The sequence below is a fragment of the Falco biarmicus genome, chromosome 2 (assembly GCF_023638135.1).
Source record: "Falco biarmicus isolate bFalBia1 chromosome 2, bFalBia1.pri, whole genome shotgun sequence".
Lineage (NCBI taxonomy): Eukaryota > Metazoa > Chordata > Aves > Falconiformes > Falconidae > Falco > Falco biarmicus.
Window position 1 is genome coordinate 104,835,425 of NC_079289.1, and position 16,853 is coordinate 104,852,277.

The 16,853-nt window shown below is 35.8% G+C and overlaps 1 protein-coding gene across 1 annotated transcript in view; it reads right to left on the reverse strand.

The window, feature by feature from the left end:
* NCAM2 (neural cell adhesion molecule 2) overlaps nt 1-16,853 on the reverse strand; it is a 305,254-nt gene that overhangs the window by 107,809 nt on the left and 180,592 nt on the right. The window contains exon 8 of the mRNA XM_056329648.1: nt 9,846-9,991. Within this exon, the coding sequence (XP_056185623.1) occupies nt 9,846-9,991 (146 nt within the window). The remainder of the gene's footprint in view (nt 1-9,845; nt 9,992-16,853) is intronic.

A 16,853-nucleotide genomic window follows, 5' to 3' on the forward strand; every position in this document is an offset into this window, starting at 1 on the left:
GGACTGACAACAAATTCTTGGGTAAATATGGGTTGTATGCCCCTCTTGCTCACAAAACTGCTATGGAAGAATACAAAAGAACCTTTAAAATGACAGCTACTCCGAGAAACTCAAGCTGAGCTTAATGCATTATATATTTACATTCATTTTCATAGAATTCAGGTTTAGATCATGATAAAGTTTAGCTTTACTTGCAGGAATAACTGATGTGGTGAAGGTATACAGCTATGCAACACAGAGCAGCACAACATGGGCTTTTTTTTGGGGGGGGGGGGTGGGGGGTGGGGAGGGGATCAAAATTTTACTTTCTCTTACTTGTTTGTTCAGTGCTTGTATGCAGCTTGGGATCCTTTCCAGTTTTCTGTGAAGGTGATGTATATTTTATTAAAGTTACTATGGCTAAAGAGCACATAGGAAGTCTGTCTGGAAACTGGGATGAGGGGGAGTCCTGCAGTGCAATAGATATGCAACAAGGCCTCCTTAGGGGAAGGAAAGGCACAAGAAGCCAGAAATGCATAATTTAAGTCATGAAGAGCAGGTGAATTGTCTGCAAGAAGGACCCAGATCCAGACCTCACAGAATAAAATGCCTTTGTTCACAAAGCCTGACAATTCTGTATGGCTTTTTGGAATGGAAGAAACAACAGAAAATTTTTGCAGTAGCATGTAAAATGGAGAAAATGAGCTACGCTGGACATATCTGAAAAGGCATAGAAATATTTGTTTTCTAGTTATTTTATTTACCTGGTATCATCCAATAGGTTTTATCTAATTACATTTTAAAATTTATTTATATGTATGTATATAAATAAAAGATTATGCTGAACATATCAGTCAAATTGGGTGGAAACTATTATGAAAAAATATGCTGCTACTAGAGTCTGAAACAATGTAGAAAGCAGAGATTGCAACATGGTAGCATAAAACCCCGTATGTCATTCTGCTAGGGAAAGCATTACTGAGAAGCAAAACCCTAGAACCAATCTATAGTTTATTTTCAGTCAGCTTAAAGCATTTCATACTCCACTGCACAATTCAGGAAATGTAAGGAATATGTATTATTAAATTAAATTATCAGAAGTTATGCATAGTACATTGCTGAAGAAACATCTGTAATAACACATAAACTGGAGACACCATGTGGATAAATTAATCACAGCTAAAAAAATTAGTCACAGCTCTAGGATTCTCAGGTATGCAGGCAAACTGGGAGGAGAGAGGGCAGCCTGAAGGAAGGTAATCAGTTTTCTGGGTGAGGAAGGAAAGGAAAAAGAGGAATGAGGAAAAAAGTGTGAGAAACAAGCTCCTGCAGACACCAAGGTGGGAGAAGGAAGAAGGAGTGGAGGTGATCCAGGCACCCAAGCAGAGATTCCCCTGGAGCTGTGGTGAAGACCATGTTGAAGCAGGTTGTCCCCCTGCAGCCCATGGAGGTCCATGGTGGAGTGAATATCCACACTGAAGCATGTGAAGACCTCATGCCACAGCAGGTGCATGTGCCCTTAAAAAAGCTGCAGCCCATGGAGAGCCCGCTCCAAAGCAGGCTCCTGGCAGGACATGGGACCCTTGCTGGAGCAGTCTGTTCCTGAAGGACTGCACCCTGCAGAAAAGACGCACGCGGGAACAGTTTTTGAAGAACTGCAGCCTGTGGGAAGGATCCACATTGGAGCAGAGGAGACTAGGGGCAGCAGATGGCCTCTTGGTGGGCTGCTGGTAAGGGTAAGAGTTCTCCTTCTCTTTTGTACAGCTACTACCTCCCAACATCTTATCCAAGAAACAGTTACCAATGAAATTGCCAAAACATACATTTGCTGAGGATATCTCTTCAGCAACACACACCCCCACACCCATATTATTTAATATTTTGGCATTTGCTACAAGGTGTATGATGCATGTATAATATTTTATAGCCATACAATTTTTTTTAACAAATATGATGGTAAAGGTAATAAAGACAAAAAGAACAATCTATTTATATAAATCTGTACATTTTCATACAGAATTTGTAAATATTTTTAAACATAATTAGGGTTATTTGTAACAATTGTTTAATTAGGGCATATTTGCTAAATATGATGACATGATGACCTGTGAGTTCAGGAATTCTTAAAGAATATCCATGAATCTTAAAGTTCTTAGAGTTCTTAATTTTAAATGCCTACAGGGTTGCTTTTGGGTGAGATAGTGAGAGTTTTATCTCAATAGAGTTTACTATAGTTTTGGTATTACTGAAATCACTTTGAATTTGCGATAAGGAAGCACTGGTAACTGTGGTCTAAATAACATCACATGTTCCATACCATAAACATTATGTTTGTCTCATCACAATATATACTAATTATTTTTTTTTTCCTCTACATTAAAAAGCTGTAAAGGAAGCAACTGTACTTTCTGATGAGATTCTGTACTTATTTTTACATTTTCTAAATTAAAACAGAAAATATATTTTGTTCTACAGACCATAACTCCAAATGACGCTTCTGAAATGTGCTGGTAAAATGGTATTTTTTCAGTCTGGAACTCTAAATATTCACTAAACTGTATTCTTAATGTAAAATTCTATATTAAATATCCACTTTTGTATACTATTTTAAGAAATGGAACATTTATAGAGTACTTGTTAATTCAATAAATTTTTACCAAGTAATATCACCCTGAGGGCTTTAACATTATGTATCAGCTACCTACAAGACATATTAAAGCATGTTAGATAATGAGCTTGTAGTAAGGTAAAGATTACCACATGCTATTATTTCATTGACCTTTGGCATAAATGTCACTACTTGATTTGTAAAAGCAGAAATTTATAGAAAGACAAAACCCAGCTTATTGTTGGTAACATTATTTAGGTTATTTATGTTATTGCAACATTTAGAAATTTTAATAACACATGTTGAGTCCGTGCAGAGATGGGAGTTATTCTGACCATGAATCAGAGCTCAAACCTATGGTTCAGTTACGCAGTCCTGAGAAATAGTTTGCTGAATTTCAGAAGCTGTCAGTAAGGGATTGTGCAGTCTTCACTTTTCCCAATGCAAAGAAATAAGACTCTTGCATTATGTTTTAGGTTAGGTTGCCCAGCATCCTTTCACAGATGATAGACGTACACTGGGCCATCAGCACTGTCACGTTAAACTGCCATAACCTGACTGTGTTTGAAATCTGAGAACTGGCATTAATAGGTAGATAGCATATGTGTAGATGCACACAAGGAGATGGTACAGTGAAACTGTGATAGGAAAATGTGCTTTTTTAACAGTATATTAAGGACATTAATAAATTACTAAGAACTAATCATTACAAAGAGTGTAGAAAAATTGTTAAACAAAACAAACGAGATTGAAAAAGAGAATCCAGGTTATTTGCTTTCATCTTGGTTTTGCCAAAAGTCTAAATACTTATTTTCTCCTAATATGCAAGGGTATTCAAACTACCTTTGAGGTCAAGAAAACTGCTGACAGGTTTTAATAGATTAAAATACATTTTGCCAGCACTGCACTGTTGACTGTGCCATTGATTTTGATAATTTCCTAGGAGTTTCCATGGTACATAGAAAATGTAACACTATGTAATACTACCAAATTACTCCAGTGTAAAAAGTGTGGCTGTATGACTTAATGTATCATCAGATATAGGATCTCTATTTCATCAGACAAGTTGAAAGTTATTAAACCATTAGCAGATAATTCAACTGATACTTAGGCAGAAGCTCAAGAAATGATCTTTTGTGTAGTGGAAGGAATGAATGAATATTCAAGTCCAAGCTCCACTGGTATCATAGGAAATGTTGGTCCATAAAAAGTTCCCTGATAATTTCAGTCTTCATTAGTGTAACACGGGGAATATCATCACTGATGACTCAGTGGAAAAAGCTAATATTGGAAGGGAAAGAAATGCCATTTCCAAGCCTGTATGGCTTCATTTCAGGCAGTAAATGCAGCACCAAAACCCATAAAAAACACCCAAAAATATCTACTTGGTGCATAGGTAGTACATAAGCAAAATGGACTAAATGAGAGAGAATTCTGAACTTTGTAATATAAATTTGTTAGAACTATGATTATCCATTTACAGAATGAACAAAACCTTTGTACTTAATTTAAGGTATCATGTTAAACAATTGACTAAATTCATGACGTTCCTAAATAAACATCTTTTTTTCTCTAGGTTGTCTAAGCTTTTATTACAGAAGATTTATTAAGTTTTAAACATTCTTGGCTTTTTGTTATCTTTATAGAATCAAGAACCTTGTCTCTGTTTACTTATTTATGTCCCAATGGAAACTGACCTTAAAATTTTACTGAAAAGAAAAATTTGCACAAATGAGAGAATTCTGAGCTAGTATAATACCAATACAATCACTCACATTCACACAACACGAATACATACATGGCTGTGTGTATGTAAAGCCATTTGGGTCTAGTCTGGGTAACAAAGCATTTCATTTATCTCCTAAAAGAGGAACAAATCTGAAGGGCCCTTTGGCCACGTAGCAGGGATTTATTATTGAGTTGTCAATATAAACACCAACCAAGCCTGTGTTGGGGAAGAGGTGATTTCTAGCTTCAGTTTTGGCTTCATTTACGTATTACTGCAGGTGGTGTTACCTGAAAGAGCATGTGGAACTCAGATGAGTGATTGGGCTACTTAAGGACTTTGAAATATCCACATTGGCTTGCAGCTTTACTCCTCAGCTCACCCAGGGAAGCTGTTTTTCATTTCTAACTGCGTGCAATCTTACCCCTCCCAAATGAATCTTCCTACTAAAATACTGTTACCTCCCAAGACTGTCCACTCTGTGTTTAGCTTCTTCTATTTCACTGGACAGTTTGTCCCAACTCCATATTAGTGTAGCTGAACGTGCCATAGAGAAGATGAAGGAGCCTCAAAACGTACGCAGATTTCTATAGATCTGACGACTGGTGAGAGTATAGTAGTATCCAGTGCTCGTATGTGCTCCATGTTTTGCATATGTCACAGGGTATAAATCTGTATATTCCCAACAGCACTAATTACCTAACATTTAAGGCCACCTTCCTGCTTTCTACTCACTCTCATGTCCATTTATTTAACTTCTCTTTCCAGTCACAATAATCTTACTCTTCTATTATATAGCCTTACAATGTGAAGCCCATCACGATTAATTTTGGTGTTAAGAACAAAATACAAAAAATATGTAATGCCTGACTGATTTGTTTGCAGAATGTCTCAACTGCATAATCAAACACAGCTGCAGCTGGCTACATAAACTGTTCTGGCCTGCAGGCTAAGATATGCTAATATTACAACAGGAAAAATATTCTATGATATTGTAAGTAGAAGCCGTTCACACAACACATAGGTGAAACAGGTTATAAAAATTTTCTTCTATAAGGCAAGGAACTTGCCTCTTATATTTTTTCCAATTATTCAAAGAACAAAAGTTCCTGAGATTAATTTACAAAGATTGGGATTTGTAGCTCAGAAAAAAAGAAAGAAATCTCCTGGAATCAAGTAAAATACCCTAGATACAGCTTCATCTCCTCATTTTGGGTGATTCATTTCAAATAAAGACCTGATCCTGGATGTGAAAAAATGTAACAGAGCTCTCACTACTATCTCGCAAGAAAGGCAACGCAATTTGCTGACACTGGAACACTGCTTCTTTTTGTGCAGTGACAACTTTCACAGGGAGTAAAAAAAAAATCAGGTTATTTTTACTAACTCTCGTAATAGCTGAAGTGGAGTTAACAGGCATAGGGGGAGGCAGAGTTGACCTTTCAAAGAAAAGACAAAACATCCCCCAAATTCTTCACATTTGCCTGTTGTCTGACCATGAAAACTGTGAAAAACTCTACAAGCTACAAATAGTTATGATTTGCATGCCAACATAAAGCAAATTCAAACTTGGAAAAGAATTTAACTATTGGTCTGAGCTCTGCAATATTTAAAAACAATGTTACAGGAAATTTCATGGGGACAGCCAGATTATTATTGTAATAGTAGGTAGACGGAAGGAAGCAGAACTCAAGCTATTTCTGTAGTCTACATTATGAGGTTAAAATCACTTTTTTTCTTTTTTCTTTTTTTTTTTGTTTCTTTTTTTTACTTGTGGATACAAGAAGAATACTTTAACATATTTTAAAGACATTTGGTGAATCTGTGTCAAATATAGACAAATACAGTATAATTTCATATGTCTTAAGTCCAACATCCAAGTTGCAAATTATCTTTTTTTTTGTTTGTTTCATTTTTCTGTTAATCAGTTACCCCACACTTGAGGCATGATCAAAGCTGAGTACCAGGTTCTGGACTGTGACCTCTCTGCACTGACTTCATTCATTCATTTTACATGTTTAGATCATAAATTCTTCAGAGCAGACTGCCTCTTTGGACACATGCTGCATACAGTGGTGAAACTGTCTCATAACAAGCCCCATCTGTTATTGTCATTTGTATTCCAAAACAAGGCTTGAAATGGTAATTACAAGCAACATTGGTCAGCTTTCATATTTCTGCTAGAATCAGATACTAGAAAAGTAGAGCGTGAAACTGCCCTCACAGTTCTGCAGTCCGCACAGCAACCAATGACATTTTTGTTCAGAGGATCAGGATACGCTCTCCTTCAGGTATATGTGTAGATATGTATGTGCATCTTCAAAATCTATTTTATAAGTGGTTACAGCAAACCAAATCCAATCAATATCCTTCCTTCTGTTCTACAAAAAGCAACACTTCTCCTGCCTGCTCTTTTCACTGGGAAAAGGGCCAGGCCTGCTGGATCCACAGAGGTCTGTAGCAACATGGCATTTTGAACCACAGCCAGAAGAGGCATGGCCAGGTTGGAATGTTAGTGAAAAGACTTACAATACTGGGGAGTCAGGGACTAGAGGTGCAGAGGCAGAGTATATGCACCAAGCAGAGAGTTTTGGCTTGACACTGCAATAGCATATGAATCTTGGACTAGATGTTCATTTCCATTTTCAAATCTTTAAGGGTGAGCCAAACACCTTCTGTCACACATAATCATTCATTTACTCAGGGTTACACACTCATGTATTTATGGGTTATAGAGCCATAAAAGGATTACAGAAGTCACCTAATGTGACCTCCTGGAAAACTTTCCATTTAAAATTTCAAGAGAGGTCAGAGGAAGGGGAAAGCCACCTTTATTTCAAATTCTCAGTGTAAGAAGGACCACACACTGTGAGGTAGATTGTTCCAAAGGCTAACTCATAAAATGAGAAGAAAAGGCTTCTTTGCTTCTGGTTTGCACTCACTTGCCTTCAACTTTCAAGTACACACTTCTGATGTACTGAAAATCCTTTATCAAAGCTATATTTTCCTAAGAGATAATTATAGACCTCTCACTCATTAACATTATCCTCCTTAAGCCCAGCAGGGTTATTTCTTTGATCTATGACTTTGGTGCATATTTTCCATTCTTTTGGACATAATCATTTCAAAACTCAGAAAAGTCTATGTCCTGGTTATAAGCCCTATCTATCATTTGAAAGAAATATTTTGAATCCATGCAGGCTAAGAATGATCTTACATTCAGACTTCTCCCTTATCCACACAAGGTATACTTGCATTTTAGCAAAACAAGAATGACATAATTGAGGATCTACATACTAAAAGAAATAAAATAATTAAAAAATAAGAGCAAGACTTTCTGTGTTTTTTAATCATCATCATGTGAATATTATAATTAGAACAGTTCTTCCATCTTCCACAGAAAAAAATAACCCCCTAAAGATATTCTTAATTCAACAAAAAATTTGTATAAAGTGCAGTCTGTACTAAAAAATGTTTTAAAACTGGTAAAAAATTCAAAAGATTAATTCACTGAATGTAGATGATGATTTTTATGTTTATGCAAGTATGTCTGGTGATTAGACATTACTTCAAAAGTTATCACATGTAAGTAATATTTTCAATTAAAAACTATGTTACAATGCCCCCCCCCCCTTCTTCCCCACTTTCTTCAGTTCACTTTTTCCTTCTCTTCCTGTGTGCAAAACATTGCTGTATTATTCAACAATTATTGAACAATTTAATTACTACCAGTTTCGTTTTGTATTCACCTAAATTGGTAGTAAAGCACAAGCCAAGGCTTTGGCACCCTGGATATTGAGAACCACAGGGTAAATCCAGCAGCATATTTTATAGCTCAAGAACATATAGACTATTACAGAAAACTTATTCAACATTAAGCATAAACTCTCCCATGAGCTATACACGGAGTTCTCTCATTGGCAAGAAAAAAAGGAAACCATATAACTGCATTTATTCTCATCTTTTTATCATCCACATATAGTGTATCAGCACACTAGTAGAAAGTGAATATAGGTTTTAGTTTGGTTTTCAGTATTACTCAGTCGAGCCACAGTTCAGAGAAAGCTACAGTAACATGTCTAGACAGTTTAACCATCTGCAGTTTGAATTAAGAATGTAATAATGTCTTATATAAGCACTGGATAAACTTCAGGTTTCAACTGCACCAACATTGTTAATCTTGTTTCTGTGATTTGCTTTCATTTTTCATTTCTGATATAAGAAAGTTTTTTTACAAACATTCCAAACAGAAGTGGAAGCCTACACTTGTAGCCTTTGAACCAAGTGTAGTCTTTGTGGGTCAGAAAGATGACCTTTGACTTGAAATATTTAAGGAGAAGATAAACTTCATTTTAATGCAAAACTATTAGAAAAAAATACTATATAAATACTGTTATCTTGCTGCAAAATTGAAATGACATAGCAGGAAAATGGCAGACAGAGTCTCACATAAACTGCCTCAATTAGAGAAAAGGTCAAGTCCGAGACTAGACCAGACCAGACATTTACCTTGAGAGCACAAATAATGGAAATATGTAATTCCCTAATATACAGCAATTCCCTATACACTGAGTGACTTACTATGTATCTAATTCCCTCAGTAGCATGACTGCAATGTAGGTTTGTCAATTGTTTTTTTTAAACAACACCTATGAATACGCAAACATCCGCAAGAAGCCAGTATTTAGCTATTTGGCTATCTGGAGTTAAAATTCAGAATTAGCCAGCCAGGAAGATGGTATCTCATACTTTAACCAGCACAGTGAAAATCTATAGTTTATGTAAGGGAATTAAGAAAAAAACTTGTTCAAATAGTAAAAGAAAATAGTTTAAAAAAAAAAAAAAAAAGGAAAAAGGGCTCTGTAGGAAGAGCTTGTTATCTGCATGGTTAGGAATAACATTACAGTTTCCTTTGCTTTCACCATCCCATCTAATTACAGGTTTTGTTCCTACTGTAACCGACTTTCTTCATCGTCATACTGTAACCTTTATTCAACTTACTTTTTTAATAAAACATGAAAATGGGAAAACAAAATAGGAAAATAGGCTCTATTTTTAGTTATAGACTACTTGCTCTGTGTAAAGAAAAATGTAACAGAAAAATGGGGAAAAAAACCCCAACGCTTCAGAAGTGGGAAATAAAGAACACCGAAGTATTCAGAGTATTTTATTTCAGACTTTTATAGGCTCCACTGCATTTTGAGAAACAATGGAAAGGGTCTAAACATATTCAAGAAAGGCTATGGGCAGCCATTATGATCAAGATGAAACTGAAACTCTTAAGGATTATATATGAAAATTTAGGCCTGATAAGATGAATTACCTTTCAGCACTTTAATTGCTTTTTGTTTTTTTTTTTTTAAATTTAATTTTTAGAATCTCCACATTGCTGTTATTACCTTGGAAAGTAGAAATTCCTTCCAATTCCAGAAGAACATAGAATTAATCTATTTCTAAATTAATTTTCTGCTTATAAAAATATTAGCCAGACAGTAGATATTTAGATACTTTAGACATTAAAGGCTGATTTACCTTGTCACCTTCCGAGAAGGTTATTCCATCAATGGCCCTCTTCCAAGTAATCTCTGGGATTGGTTCTCCTTCTGCTTCACAGATGAGCGTGGCTTTCCCATTCTCAAACGTGGTTTCATTTTTAAGTTGTATTATTTGAGGCTGTACTGTTAAAAATACAAATTACATTACTCATCCTGCACAAAGAATGTCATGTCAAAGTCTATTTTTTAAACCACTTTTTTTTTTTTTTTTTTTTTTTTTTGTTAAAGTACATTCACATTTGGGTTTTTTTGTGGTTTGTTTGGGTTTTTTTGTACTTAGGATGAACTAAAGGTTTAATGTTACCATCTATAAGAGTGATAAACTCTTCAGACTTCAAGTTGCATGAGAACCATCTCTGTATGCAGATGACCTGGACTCCTGGCTCAGCATGGTTGGCACCCTCAGGGCCGCCTGCTCCCTCACTGGGGTAGTGTGGAATAGGTCCTGGCTGATGAGCCCCTTCCTTGGTTGCTGTGATTGCCTATTTTCCTCCTGGCCCACTGTCCCTTAGGTACTAGCCTGCTCTAGCTACCCTCTGGCACTTCAGAAACGAAGCAAAGATTCAGTGATTCCATGATGGTCCCGCACCTGGGCAGGAATAACTCCATGCATCAGTGCAGTCTGGGTGCTGGCTGGCTGGCAAGCAGCTCTGCAGGGAAGGTCCAGAGTGTCCTGGTGCAGAAGAAGTTGACAATGAGCCAGCAATTCACCCCTGAGTAGAGAAGGCTCCAGGGATCTTAGCCATGCATATAAATATCTGATAGAGGTGATTACAGATAGAGCCAGAATCTTCTTAGTGGTGCCTGGTGACAGGACAAGAGGCAATGGGCACAAACTGAAACACAGGAAGAGGAAAAACCTTTCTTACTGAGAAGGTGACTAAATGGTAGAACAAGCTGCTCAGGAGACTCTGGAGTCTCCATCCTTGAAAATATTCAAGCCCCAGCTATACATGGTTCTGAGACATGCTCTGGCTGACCCTGCTCTGATCAGGGGGTTGAACTGGATGGTCTCCAGAGGTGCCTTCCTGACTCATTCTTTGGCATTCTTTGATTCTGCAATAATCTGTGTTTGTCTTCAAATACAAATTATTTGGAAAAAATAAAGTATATTCATATTCTTGGACTGTAATCTTTAGCAATATCTAACTGCCTTACAGAAATCACTGAATTTAACAAAATCCCTGGGTAACAAACATATTGTACTGTTTTTAACACTTAAGAACTGCAGAGTCCTCTGATACAAACCTGTTCATCTTTACTTACTGTGTAAATTGGTAGTAAGATACATTTGAAAAATTCCAAATATTGTTTACATTCTTCAAATCATTCCACTTTATAGCCACGAGTACACAGCAAATACAGCTCTCAAACTGTACTGTACCTTGTCAGGTTGCAATACAATTTCTGGTTACATGTGAACACTTTTATTTAGGGGATTTGTTTGTACAGTATCATAGAAGAACTAGTTGTAAAATGTGCATAGAATATTACTCTCTTCCATGGCATTCAAGTATCTTAATTAAAAATGTTTGGGTTCTACATATTCACTCATATATAATCATTAATAAGTTTCTCTGAACCTATCTTTACATATTGAAGCAGACACTCATCCCACTGTAAAACCCAACATGTAATCATGTAATAAGAATATGACAGAATATGTTTAGACCCAAAAGCAATGAATTAAGTTTATATGAGTGAATTAAGTTACGGCAGCTCTTAACATTGAGTTTGTCAACATTAAGTACACTTGTTGAAAGCAATGTATTTTCTAGGAAGTTTTCCCGAGTTTTGCTTTTGTGGAAGCCCTACTATGGTATATTGTATATGAAGCAGAAAATAAACAGAGAGGTAATCTATTTTCTAAAGCAGCTACTAAAGCATATGCTGTGCAGAGGACTAATGTTTTTAGTGGATCAAAAGGGGAAAGAGAATAATTCAGGTTGAAGGGACTCCAGGAGGTCATCTTGATCAACCTCCTCATCAGCACAGTCAACAGACCGTTCAGTTCAGATTGCTCAGGGATTTGTTGTGCACCATCTTGAAAAATGCCCAGAATAGAGACTTTCTCACCAGCTTGTTCCAGTGCCTGACTGTCCTCATGGTGAAAAATATTTTCCTTATGTCTGGTCTTCTGTTTATTTTTATGACCACTATTTCATTTATGACTGTTGTCTCAAAGCTTCTGCATTCAGCACCACCAATAAAAATAACTAACAAAACAAGGTTCACATATGCTATATGCAGACACATCACATACCTCTCTTTTATTCATTTCCACCACACCATTCTTGGTCTGACTTCTCATTCCTTATCTCTATACTTCTTCTGTTGCTTGTCTACTGTCTGTTCACCCTTGACTATTACAAATAATCTATTGTGTGTTTACTGCATAGAGACGAAAAATAAGTAATATTTTACCTAACAAACCACTGAACCAATATACTGCTTCATTAAGATATAAAGTACGGTGAGTGCAGAAAGGAAATACCCTGAGTGATCAGGGGCTCTTGAAATGTCAACTGAATCCAGCTTTACTGGAAGCAGTAGAAGGTAGTAAGCAAAGCATAACTGCTTTAACATAACATCAATTTGGCTGAGAAAGGCTGAAACTCTCCTCAGTGGTACAACAAGGGATGCCAGTTGAAAGAACTACAAAAAAGAATTTGAGAGACAAGATAACTATGTTAAACTTAAAAATAACTTCAGTTATTGTTCTCACTTTGAGGATCATCCAAATGCCTATGAAATAATTTACCTTGGTACCAAGGTACTCTGTAGCTCTGTCTCTGAGCTACAATATAATCTGCTCTTTCCTTTCTTTCCTTTGATTATAATATCAACCCTGGAAACAAGGAAAGACCTATAGCAGATATACCACTCATCAGAAAGGTATAATCTACAGTATTTTATGCCAGAAATTTCCAAAAATTTGGAATTACATTATTTCCATAACATGAGGATATCCCCATCTGGGCAACATGAAAAACAATAGGATCTGCTCCAGATTATGCATGTTCTAAAACATAATTAATAATTTTCAATTTTAAATCTTAGACATATTCTAAATTTGTAAGGCCTTCTTCAGATGGATCACTGCAAGACAAAAAAATTATCTTGACATTTTAGACATAAGCAGCTGACATTTAAAGAAATAAGCACTGATTAAACATCAAATTTATCTAGCTGACAGTTATTCCTAGGAAGAAGAGAGCTCATATGGTGGATATTGTTTAATTGCTTCACTTTTGTAGGTCATGAGTCATAATTTGCTATTGACTAGAAGTTTTAACAGTATTTGACAACTTTCTAATGACAATTTGGATACTGGAAAAACATTAAAATACTTATGTGTACATGTAAATAACAATATTTATTTCAGAGTGCCAAGTCTAGTATTGACAGAAATACTGACGCAGTTGTTTCCCACCCCCAATTTAACTGTTCTTTCTAAATTGACAAGATCATTCTCAAAGTGAATTTGCATTTGCTTGCCATACTTTGGCAAACATGAAACAAATGAAAATATAGCATCTTAGAAAATAAATCCAGGAAGCTTTCACGTCTTTGCTGGTTTCTTCAGTCAAAAATATTGAAATATTTGTATTATAATGTACTTGAAAAATTGTAAACTGAATGAGCTGACTGAAATGAAAGAAGGCTTAAATGTGGAAAGGAGTTATGCTTAAGTTTAATTAAAATTACTTTATTTGGAAGGTAAATAACTGCTTACTACCGGACATGCCTTTTTAAAATATTAACAGAGTGATGCAGCCAAATACAGAAATAACATCTACTGGTTGGAAAGTTTGCTGTCTGAGCAGAGAAGGTTGGTGTTAAGTTCTCTAACATTCCCTCAATGAACAAGTTTCTTTCAGGTTCCTTTCTTGGTCTCTTCTGGATTCATCACAGACAAGGGCTAAGCTCATTGCTGTATACCTATAGCCTCCAAAAAAGTTTAAAAAGAACATGGATAGCAGTGTGAGGTTCTAGACTGGTTGCTTACAACTGATTCCTTGGAAAAGGTACACAATTATTGAATTCACAGAGTTCTACCCATACCTTTGACAAAAGAGTTTCATCGGACTTGGGAAGCAGCACATGTATAAAGCTTGAGATAGTCCTGATTGTATCTCATCAAAAGAACTGCTTTAGACAGCTTGTTATGAATACAAACATGGATTTACTGGTGAGAGGCTTAGTATATGTCTGTATCGCTGCCTGACAGGATCTCTTGGTTAACGTCATACATGAGGAATCATACTCATGCTATCTACTTGCACAGCCACATTTGAATCAGGTAGCAAAACTGCAACCCCATCCTCCTGGAAACTGCTGGTACAAATTGAATTTAGCAAAAAAGCTAGACCCCAACAAGGAAATCTCTAAGAAACAGATTCCTGAAACTTGATTTCTGACATAATAAGGATTAGTACACACACCAGTATGAAGTGTTGACTTGATGTAGTGCATGATAAACCTGAGTCTTTGTACATGTTAAAATGGTATTACTACTTCACACACAAAGGGATTTACGACTTGTCTTTTGAGAGAACCGGCATCACTGACATTGTAGACTGTATAATTTTTATTTTAAAAAAGTAGAGGTGTTCCAAACAGGTAAGGACATATGAGGGAGGAAGAAGGAATATAGAAGATGTATGAACTTTTGACACCACATGAATTGCACTTTGTGAAGCTGCCATTGGTTTACTTCATAATATCTAGGATGAGCAGGTACAATAGTTCTGTACAGAGATCCATGGATTCCCTTTACAGAGTCATTTATTCCAGTGAATTGAAATGAAGAGCTTCCATATATGTATTGAATGGTATCTTAGCAAAAAAATCTATATAACCACCAAACCAAAATCCATGCCAAAACATGTTAATATACTTCTTAAGCTTAAAGGGAAACTAGTTCGGTGTATTCTGAGCACTGTAAATGTAAAACAAATGCAGCTTCTCACCCCAATCTCATAGACTCAGTACAACCTCTTTGGTTCGAAGATACATGTTTTGTGATGGCCTAAATTAATACAAATATTTTGAATTTTAGTATTTGGAACACATTTAAGAGGTATAAGACAGGAGAGGTCTGTTACATTTCGTCTCATCTGCCTTGGTGACAGATCATAAATTAATAATAGCACATATTTCTCTCAATAACCAATAAAAGCCATATTAAACACAGCTGCAAAAACTTCCTGCTATAAAAAAAAATCAGATTATACTTAAAAAGACATCTAGAAAGTATTAAAAAAAAAGAAGTATGTGCTTAAATTACACAATAATTGTAAGGGGTCTTCTGTAATGCATCTTGAGGTATTCATTCGACTTTCATGAAACTTATTGTCAGGAACTACTGAAATGCCAATGAAACGTTTTTTATAAGCTCAGGCTGCCCTCCCACTGATTATGTATGCAAAATACCTACACCAAGACTTTCCTCCACAATGTGAACCCTGTGTACCATTCCTACTTATTATTTCACAGACAGGGTATTGTAACCAGAAAAGCACAGGAACATGTGGTTCAGAGATTCATAACAGCTCCCACAGCAGGAGAAACTAAATAGACTGGAAGCTCACAGCTTAGAAAACAAATGAACCAATGAGAAAACTATACTTGATGTGAAGAACATATGGGAGTATCTTTCACTTTTTATTTTAAAATTATAATTCTTAGCCAAATATATAAATAGGCTTTAAACATAAGAAACATTTTTTTCATGCAAGAAAGAAATTATTTAAAAAATTTAGGAGTTTGGGATGTCATGGAAACAAAAAGGTTGTGCAGGTTCAAAATGAATCAAACTTATCCTATCTATTAAATAATTTGGATTTAGCTTTCCAGGGGGTTCCCAGAAGAGTGGTTAATAAAAGATGGAAGAACATACATAGAAAGTACTTACTCTTAGTCTGGTGTCTCCCTTTCCCTATTCCTTCAACAAAAAAGTTACCTTGCCCTAGGCAAAAACTAAGTAAAATTAAGCCACACTTAAAATTACTCAATAAACAAAATTATTTATGTCTGAAACTTCTCTAACTCATATGAAAACTAGCAAGTCTTTTCTAGTTCTTTATTTTTTTATTATTAATTTTTTGTTCAATTTTGGAAATCAAATGTTTCGGTTTTCCAAAAAAACTTCAAGATGTTATGCATCTTGAAGGTGGGATGAAATATAAAATTGTATTTAATCTTCTTTCCTTTGAAAAGTAATTGAGAATAACTTTCAAGTACCTCAGAACAACAAATTAGCCCAATGGTTAGGCAACCCATCCGGAGTACGGAGCACGGGAGACAGCACAGCATGGAGGGCTATGAAGAGCTTCTCAAATAGGAAAGGCAGTGGAATGCACACAGACACAGCTGACCTACTCACCTGACACATGGCTTCAGCCTCAGGCTCCCAGATCCCAAAGGACAGTATTATCCAACCCAACAGCTTAGCTCTTGCAATGCAAGTTTTAAATTACCCTCTCCTGTTAGAACTGTTTCACTTTGTATAAATTATTATTAGTTTTAACTGGAACCTTAAATTTAATTTTCCATGGTCCTAAGTACATGCTTTAGCTCTTCAAATATGAATAGTGTTTCTCTCTACGACAAGCTATAGTTACTGTAAAAAACTACCCAACACATTATCTTTTTGTAGGTTTTTCATAAGTAATCTATAGCCTTGATCCTACATAATGTTTCTGAGGGAAGTTTTCTACATTCTCACAGATGCCTACTCTCACTAGCTACAGCTATAAAAAACTTCAAATATTGGGTGGTATAGCATAGAAAGAAAATAAAGGGGTTTCCTGTGACTACATTTATCCTTTGAAAGTCAGATCAGACAATACTTTTGTGACTACATCTGCAATCATGCACTTAAAAAAAATAAAAAAAAAACAAGAAAGGAAAACAAATTAAAAAATCAGGAACACCTCTGCATAGTGTCATATCAAAAAAAGTACTGCTTAAAAGACCAAAT